Raw genomic sequence first — 9235 nt, 5'->3', positions numbered from 1 at the left:
TTTCACACCCAGGCCTCATATTCGGATACCAGCGTGTACATCCCGAAACGACGATTCGTTTGCCACCACTCCGAATTCTATGGGTCAAACGGGTGGGCCACAATTTTGTCCCCAATAGCGACCACAAGTGGCACCGGTCTTGGCACTCGCTCGGGTGATACATATATATTATAGCGGAACGCAAGCGTACATGCAAAACAGGTCACCGTGCAGGCCCGACGACTGCGCGCGCGCGGTCACGTGATGGGCAGTCACATTTTGCACGATGCTGCAGCAATTTGACCACATGAATGGCAGCCATCTTCAAATCTCGGACGGACAAGAAACTGCCGAAGGCGAGTAGTATGAGCTCACGCTCTTAAAGGTAGAATTTAAAACCAAACGCGCCGGCAATATGCGCGGTGCCAATATCTGCCCATCTCTGCTTTGCGATAAGCCGTTTGGCGACGCCGCGGAGGAGTGAAAGAAGAAAGGAAGAAAGAGGCGCCATAGTGGAGCTCCGGAATAATTTCGACCAACTGAGGACCTTTAACGTGCACTGACATCGCACAGCACACGTTCGCCTTAGCGTTTCGCCTCCATCGAAACGCAGCTGCCGCGGTCGGGTTCGAACCCGGGAACTCCGGACCAGTAGCCGAGCGCCCTAACCGCTGAGCCCGCGGAACGGGCAGTCATTCCAGAAGTGGAAACGTCAAGAATATTGAGAATGCTGAGAGAGTCTAACCAAAAAAAACGTCACACTAATTAAGAAACTGAGAAACACCGTCAACCAAATCTCCCTTCTCACAGACGCATCGCGAATAGGCGAGGAGTTAAAGAAGCCGAGACCAGGAAACTAATCCAAGCCTTCGTTCCTGGCAGAGTCATCTACTCTACACCATACGTCACCACCCTCACGGTCAGAGAAAGAGACGACCTGGATTCTCTAATTAGACAATCCTACGAAATTGCGCTCAACCTCCCTCGTCGTACCCCAAATGAAAAACTACTACTGTTAGGAATTCATAACACCTGAACGGAAATGACGGAAGCAAACCTCACCGCAAAATACGAAAGACTATCAGGCACTGAAACGGGACGTTTCATCTTAAAGACGGCAGGAATACAATATGAAGGAATCCGTGGCCACACCTTGCCAATTCCAAGACACGTGCACGAACACTTGATAGTCCATCCTCTGCCCAAAAACATGCATCCACACTACGATGCGGACAGAAGAAAGGCTCGGGCAGAAAAACTTCACGAAAGATTTTCAGCTCAGAAAGACACGGCGCATGTGAACGTGGCAGAACATGCGGACAGAGACGCCTTTTCCCTTCCAGTTGTCGATCATCGAGGTTCTTCCTTCGCATCGGCGGCAATCAATAAAACAAAATTTCCGGAGGAGGACGAAGAAGCCGCCATAGCTTTAGACACTACCTCCACCACTGCCAAATACATCAACAGCGACTCTAAAAGTGCATTTCGAAAATTTGCCGAAGGAAGGACCTACTGATCAGGAGTTCCCGGGTTCGAACCCGGCCGCGGCGGCTGCCTTTTTATGGAGCCAAAACGCTAAGGCGCCCGTGTGCCGTGCGATGTGAGTGCACGTTAAAGATCCCCAGGTGGTCGAAATTATTCCTCAGCCCTCTACTACGGCACCTCTTTCTTCCTCTCTTTTTTCACTCCCTCCTTGATCACTTCCCTTATGGCGTGGTTCAGGTGTCCAACGATTTATGAGACAGATACTGCGCCATTTCCATTCCCCCAAAAATCAATTATTATTGTTATTATTATTATTATTATTATTATTATTATTATTATTATTATTATTATTATTATTATTATTATTATTATTATTATTATTATTATTATTATTATTATTATTATTATTATTATAAAGGAAGGGCCCACTCCAAAGCCATCAAAATATTTTAAAAAACTCCAATACCCGCTAGATCACATTGATTTTTGTCCCCGCCCATTCGGGCCAACCTGGAAACGAGGTGGCGCACCAATTTGCCCGAGGATGCGTAGTTAACCGGGAGGTGCGTTGGCCCGACCTCAGGTCGGCCAAGGAGCGAGTGACGACCTACAAAGAAATTACTACCCAATTCAAGAAAATTTTTTCCCATAACCACATAGATCTCTAAGTAAAACACAACAAGTCAATTGGCGGCAGCTCCAAACAGACACTCTTTAAACTGTACATGTACTCCACATGGTTCCCAGAGCAGTTTAGCCCCGTCTGTTCTCTCTGTGGACACCATAAGGCAGATACACCACACATACTACACTCATGTAGTCAAGACAAGCCGTCGAACAGTCTGCAGCTCTCTACCCAATCGCAGTGGGAGGCCGCGCTGCTCAGCTCGGACCCGGAGGTTAAACTCCGAGTCTCGGAGTGGGCCGAAGAGGTCGCCGAACGACGTCGGTAGGCCACCTGGCGTTCGGCCTAGAAGAGGAGCCCACCGCGGGGAGGGGAACGTCACCCCAACCCACGCCTAAGACCTCTTCTTTGCTAAAGTTTACCTCCTCCTCCTCCTTTACTGAGCCACCGCGGAGGGTGGAGCTTTCAAGGCGAAAACCTTTCTTGGCTCATGAGTGGCGCGGACGGAAGTTGTGGACGGAAGTTGTCCGTACGAACTGTCAATTATGTGCTAAATAAAAGAAAAATGTCAGAGTTCGTTATGCAACAGTTCTTAACCAGAAAATGTGTAATGTATTAAACCAGAAATTTAAAAAATAGAATCAAAAAGCAAAAATAAATAAATAATAAAAACAAAATAGCACAAACAAAAAAGAACAAACATAAAAATTGGCAGTGGCTTAGATCGGCTATCCCACGAAAGCAAGTGTGAAACTCCCCAGTTGGCCTTGTTCACATATTCCACAACGTATGAAGCACAGGCATAAACGTCCAGTATTACCTGTAGGTCCATGTTTGATTTCAGCGCCGAGACTATCCAAGGATTGAAGGGGTCGCGTCACTCTTACGCCTAATCTCTAGGCTAACTACGTTGTTCTTCGGTCTCTTGAGCCCGCCGCTGAAGTCTCTTGGTCGCATTCCATCGTTCATCACGGGCCGTCTTCAGTGAAGCAGAACTCAGGTCTCTACTCCGGCTGCTGTCGCTGCTGCTAGCGGTCGAGACACCAGACGTTAAACGTGCCTGTCTCGCGGCGGCCTATTCACGGCGGCGTTTAGCCAGTCGTTCGGCGCGCTGTTCGTCTGTTTCCTGGGCGATTCGTTTCCTCTTCATCTCGTTCCGCTGTCGATTCCAGGCCTCCTCCAGCTTATCAGAATTGTCGCCGTCCACACTGTCGCCTCAACTGTAATTGCGGCGCACGCCAGCTCTCCTTTTCAATCCTGTGACATCACGCATGCGACGCAGCTGCCGAAGCGAGCGGAGGCGAGCGCCACGATGAGGAACGCGGTGTCACGTCCTACCAAACGGCGGCGGCGGCGAGCGGCGCTGTGCGACGTCATGCCACATGGCGCGGCGAGCGCGCGAAGCACAGTAACCTTCCTCGGCGAGGCCTCATGTTGGAGTACCGCCACGGCGAAATCGCGAGCTTGCGACCCATAAAGCTTTCGCTGTAAAAATCAAAATAAATTGGAGGACGCTCAAGCTTTGTCTTTAAGAGTGGGACGCGACAGCTTGTTGCAGCGTTCACGAACGGGCGCGACGCGTTGCCCGTTGGACAATTTAAGGAAAGGAAGTGACGCCTGCCTTGCATACCTCGGTGGACACCCGAACCGCGCTGTATGGAAAAATTTCCGGCGCGCGGTGCCGACGACTACTACAACTACTACTACAATGAAGCCAACGGCTTTGTCGACCGATGTCGACGTTGTCGCGTAATAAAAACACAAAAACATGTGATAATAACAGAAAACGAAAATGAAAGTAGAATCCGCCTTTTTTCACGACGCGACTGCTCATGCGCCTATCCCCTGGCGGCGGTGTCGCGAAACATATTGGAAGTGTAAACAAACCGGCTTCCTGCGCAGTCAGCGTTGGCGGGGTGCGTTGCTGCAGCCGTCGGGCGTTCAGCGCGACGCATTTGGCGATGCCTACGACGTGTGTTGCATACGGCTGCAATGCCCGATATGTAAAGGGAAGCAAACTCGGATTTTTTCGCTTTCCGAACGCTTCCCGGGACCGCCTTCGACGCGAAGCGTGGATAAAAGCAGTTCGCCGGCTCGACGATCGTGGCCGCCATTGGGCACCGTCAAGCGCTTCAAGACTGTGTGGGAATCACTTTGAGACAGGTACGGACGAGGTACTGTGGTTAAATGCGTGTGCACTGTATCACGAATTGTTTTGTTCATGGACAGGGAGGCCTCGGATGTCACCGCGGCACCGAGACTTCGTTCCGACGCTTTTTTCTTTCTCATGCAAGAAGGCAAAACGGGCAAGTGCTGTGAGCCGCTTTCAACGCGCGATGGAGCGGACAAAAAAAAAGAAGCTACGAGAGCAAGGTGCGTTTCGTGTGTTCGCATCCATGAAGAGCTGTGCGTGGTATCGCCCGCATGGCTTTATGTGCGCCTCTCGCCCTCGTCTTTATGGACGCGCATGCTTGTTTAACCTATGTAGCGGTGTGCTGTGAAAAAATACAGTGAAATGATAGCAGAGCTTCTTTGTTGCGAGTACGCTTGTGCTTTTATAGCTCGTGTAGCTATTCGGCAGCGCTTGAGCACAAGGATTGCTTGTGATAACTGTTGCCACTTGCATGAAAACTTCGCATCGCTAGCTGAGCCGGCCACAGCTCGGGCACGCCTGCACATATAGCAAACATGACCGCCAATGCACCTATTCGTGCAGCCCGTTGTGCTTGCCTGTCCTTTTGTTTTCATGGCATGCGCACCCGTGCCTCAGCAGGCGCGGCGGCCACATATTGAACCGTGCCATCGATTAAGCGTTGAGCAGAATCGTTATGTTATAAACCTGTCCAGATATGTCACGCATATCCGTGTAATGCAGTCGAGATAGTATTAAAAAAACTGTTAGGATAGTGCTGTGGGCATTTTTCGTTTATCGTTACTGTGATCTCACTCAAAGCTTATTTCTTCAGTTGTTAAGTACTAAGATTGTCACATTAAAGTTGTCTTGGGCAGTTTACTACTTCGTAAACATGTCCCAAATATTGCATGACGCGTTGTGTGCCGACTGTCTTCCACGCTCAGTTTATTAGACTTGTGCATGGGCTTTGTGTTGTCGCATTCACTACTTGGTATCACAGCACTAGGGCCGCGGTAGGATGCATCTGCTGCATGGGTTTCTCGGGGGTGCACGCTTCTTCCGTGACATCTTTATTCTTTCGCTGTTGTTTCCCCTCATAGCACCTTCATTATTATTGATCCAGGCCTTCATTTTTTTAGGTAGCACACCATCTGGCACTCTTGTTTCTGCAGTACAGGGCGGTGGAGGTAGGTTTAGTTGTATTAGCTTTGCAGCTATGTTAAGCTCAGTATTGTTCATGACTTTTTATTTCTCCAGATGACGACATGGTCATCGATGGTGACAGTGAAGGAGATTTGCATGGTTTGTGCTCTGTAACCAAAGTGATATTGCCTAGTTGGCAGCTTTATTAACACGTTGGGCTTTTCTTTTTTAGGTACTCAGAGCCAACAGTCTTCTGATTTATGCTGCAGCTGGCGCTTCTTCAAACAGAGGTTAGTGGTTTCTAATTTGTAAAGGGTGCAGTGGTGTGCTTTGTGCAGTTCATATAAGCTGCATGTGGTAAACTATTGCTTGCAGGCCAAAATGAGTGTGATGCTGTGCACGGCCTGCTGCTTCTGCAGACGGCAGCCACAGAGACAAGCGACATCAATGATATACAGGCGTCAGAAGAAAGGTGCCCTCAATGTAGCGCAAAACTACTTCAAGAAAACCTAGCTATTAAAAAGGAAGTACAAAAATGGAAAGTTAAATATAAAAAAACTGGAAAGGCGGACACTCTCTGTTGACAACATTGACCCAACTTCATTCAAATTCTATACTGAGCTTGCAAATAGAGGACTGTTTGATGCCTTGTACAATCATGTTCTGAATAATGCAAACATAATGCAGTACTGGGACGGTGCAGAAAAAAAAGGGAAGGAAGTAGAAGTGAACATGGAGACAAACAGCTGACAAAAAAAGAGGAGCTTTTTATGGTGCTATACAGACTGCGCACGGGAACATGTGCAAAAGAGATAGCCAGAAACTTTGGAGTTTCCAAGTCCACAGTGAGTAAGACATTTTGCACATGGGTGCACTTTCTAGACAAAGAACTGACCTCACTGAACAGCTTTCCCACACTGGAGCAGATAAAACAAAACATGCCAGAGGCATTCAGGCCGTTTCCCGAGAACAGGATTGTGCTGGATTCCACTGAAGTCAGAATTCAGAAGCCGTCTCGCTTCGGTGCTCAAAAGCAGACGTTTTCTTCTTACAAGCACTACAATACGTTTAAGGCACTAATACTTATGCCAGACGGTTATGTATCATTCATTCCTGACCTCTCGGGAGGTCACGTAAGCGACACAGAAATTGTTGTTACAAGTGGTTTGCTTGAACTCTTGCAGCCAGGAGATGGAGTGATGGCTGACAAGGGCTTTCGCTTAGAAAGCAGCCTTCCTGAAGGTGTAACACTTTACATGCCTCCCTTCAAAAGAGCACCTCAGTTTTATGTTGAAGAGGTGAGAACAAATAGAAAGGTTGCGAGTGCCCGCATTCATGTAGAAAGAGTTTATAAGGCGAATCAAGGAGTTTCATTTCTTTGATAAGCCCATCCCGATAAACATGCTGGACATAGCAAGTAGTCTGTTCAGGGTTTGTGCATTGCTGTGTAACTTGCAGCCGCGTATTATGGAAGTGCGCCAATAATTACTACTTCTTTCAAGTCACATTTGGCTCGTGGGCACCTCCACTATATACATAGGGCCCTTAAATCTATGGTAAAACCTACTTTGTACCTGAAAATGCCTTTTAGGGATTGCTAGTTTCACAGTGCGCAAAACTGAAGACAGCAGAAAATATTTGATATGTTATTATGCTTATTGCAAAGGAAAGTTTTAGTTTGGTAACTTATAAATCTCTCGTTAATACTTATTGTTTTTGACACAGATTATTTTAAGAATAATCTAAGCCAATGTTTAATGTTCCAAAGCAAAAAGCAACACATCGAAGATGAGTGACACTGGTGGGGGTCCTTTAAGGAGGGCTGGCATTGCACGCACAGCATGAGTGTTTTAATAAGTAGTGTACATCGATATAGACCCGCCATTGTTTACAAATTAGCCCGAAAAGTGCTCTGCTTGCTATTCATCCTTTGCAGGTATTTTGTAATAAGCGGTTTGTGACATCTTGCCTTGTGCAGTGGCTGCATAATTGAAAGTGTTTTTTTCACTTTTGTAGTCTGTTAAATCCATGTAATGTGTTGGGAATCTGATTCTAAGAGGCCGGATTTGAAACAATGTGAGCTATTCAGCAATGTCTCAACCATGACACTGCTTGCTTTCTCTACAGAACTTCCCTGTTCCTGTATGTTCCACAGCCATTTCTACCGTTGTATTATGCCATTTTTGCTGTATAATGCTCTACTACAATTGTTGTACCTAGTTGTTTTGAACAGGCTTTTTATTTTCTCCTTTTGCATGGTAGTAGGCACTCTCAAGAGTTCATCAAGCCTTCAGTTAATGATAGACTATGAATTGCACTGTGTATTATTTTTTTCCTTGTTAAGTGCTTTCGCTCGTCCCTGCAATAGGAATATCCACAACAGTGCACCTGACAAATGTTCCCTGTTAATATTGCTGGCATATGTTGTGTGACCTGTATGATGTGCTACACCTATAGGTGTTGCGTATTATGCTGTCATTCCTTGTGCATTTTCATTTTAACCTACAACGTAAGAGTATCTTAAATAATTTTGCACGTAATGAACATTCTCTGTTAATATTGCATATTGTGTGTGCATTGCAGTATGTGCTGTACCTGCATTGTGTTGTATATTATGGGGTGGAATCGAAAACTTATGCTACTTGCATATAATGAATACAACAGGATTTTGAAAAGACATTTATTTCCCAACAGAATGTGCCCATACACTAATTCACGGTACCCATTTGCCTAAAAAAAAGCTTGCAAAAAAAACGTGTTGCTGCTCACCAACCCGCCAAGGTTTGAAATGTGTTCAAGTCATCGAACCTTGTTTTCTGGAAGCAATTATTCAGGTTCGAAAATAAAATAAATGACGGGTGGCCAGATCGGGGCTGTAAGGTGGATGGCCGGGCTCTTGGAAAGCACACTTTCACGGGAGGGCCCTTGAAATTCTAATGGCAATTCGCTGCCACCACTGAGTTGATCCCCATCAAGTTGAGCATTCATTTAAAAGTGCCAAGGGACACTGGACGATCTACCATTGGCTCCAAGGGCATTGAAGCTGCCCAGGTGATGGGTGTTGCATTATATAAAGGACATTCACTGTCATATACTCAGTGTTATACTGTTAATTTGTTTTGCAGAAAAGCTTTATCACATATCAGTATTCAAGTTCAAAATTGTGAGAGGGCGCCATGTTTAACAAACTGATGCAGACTAAGAGAGGATCCAGAAGGCTTGATACTGAAACCATGCTTTGCTAGAGAGATGACTGCAACAAAGGGCATTAAGAGATTACTGTCAGATGTTTCCTCATCTGTCCCTGTATGTTGCTATTCCTTGTGCACATTCACATCTGCATAAAGCAGTAGTCATAACAGTGCCTCTGAGAGATGTCAAGTGCTTGTTTGATACAACAAAAGTGTGGAATGGTTCAGTCGCTTTAACCCTTTCACACGCTATGTACACAATTGTGTACAAACACAATTTGCAAGTTTTTCTGGCAGTGTGCTGCACCTAGCATTGATGTCCTCGTGTCGGGTGAATTGCGCTTCTTTCATGACTAAAATAAGGTGGTTTATTGTGCGAAAAAGAGAATGGAGTTAATAACATTTCGCGCAACAGTGAGGGGGTAACACGTCGCCCGCCATTTTTATGCACACTCATGTCCCGAGTAGAAGAATCAGTTTTTTTAGCACATTTTCAAATGTAATGTACATTTTTGAAGTAGAAATTGATTTCACACTGCTTCAGGTGTTTTCCATATAGGCCACGAAGTTTGGATGTCAAGATTTCGGTTAATTATGACACTTCACACAAAATATTGCACGTCCCCATAAAAAAATTAACTGCTAATATTTGGCACCGCAATACCAACCAGCTGTCTT

General features: G+C 46.1%; 1 protein-coding gene across 1 annotated transcript; it reads left to right on the top strand.

The window, feature by feature from the left end:
* Window positions 1-3988: 3988 nt before the first annotated feature.
* LOC144098180 (uncharacterized) lies at window positions 3989-7035 on the top strand. The gene is made up of 6 exons (XM_077630698.1): window positions 3989-4252; window positions 4319-4462; window positions 5363-5410; window positions 5481-5525; window positions 5599-5656; window positions 5742-7035. The coding sequence occupies exons 1-6, from the start codon at window positions 4051-4053 to the stop codon at window positions 5749-5751; spliced, it is 507 nt and encodes a 168-aa protein (XP_077486824.1). The 5' UTR covers window positions 3989-4050; the 3' UTR covers window positions 5752-7035.
* The last annotated feature ends 2200 nt before the right edge of the window (window positions 7036-9235 follow it).

Source organism: Amblyomma americanum, chromosome 1 (genome assembly GCF_052857255.1).
Source record: "Amblyomma americanum isolate KBUSLIRL-KWMA chromosome 1, ASM5285725v1, whole genome shotgun sequence".
Lineage (NCBI taxonomy): Eukaryota > Metazoa > Arthropoda > Arachnida > Ixodida > Ixodidae > Amblyomma > Amblyomma americanum.
This window is presented reverse-complemented; position numbering and strand designations above follow the sequence as displayed.

What these genes read in the sequence shown, in the direction of transcription:
- LOC144098180 (XM_077630698.1), top strand. Translation starts at nt 4,051, where the DNA reads ATGCCTACGACGTGTGTTGCATACGGCTGCAATGCCCGATATGTAAAG. An exon ending in TGGGAATCACTTTGAGACAG is followed by an intron (nt 4,253 to 4,318) that starts GTACGGACGAGG and finishes GTTCATGGACAG; the next exon opens with GGAGGCCTCGGATGTCACCG. An exon ending in AAAGAAGCTACGAGAGCAAG is followed by an intron (nt 4,463 to 5,362) that starts GTGCGTTTCGTG and finishes TCATTTTTTTAG; the next exon opens with GTAGCACACCATCTGGCACT.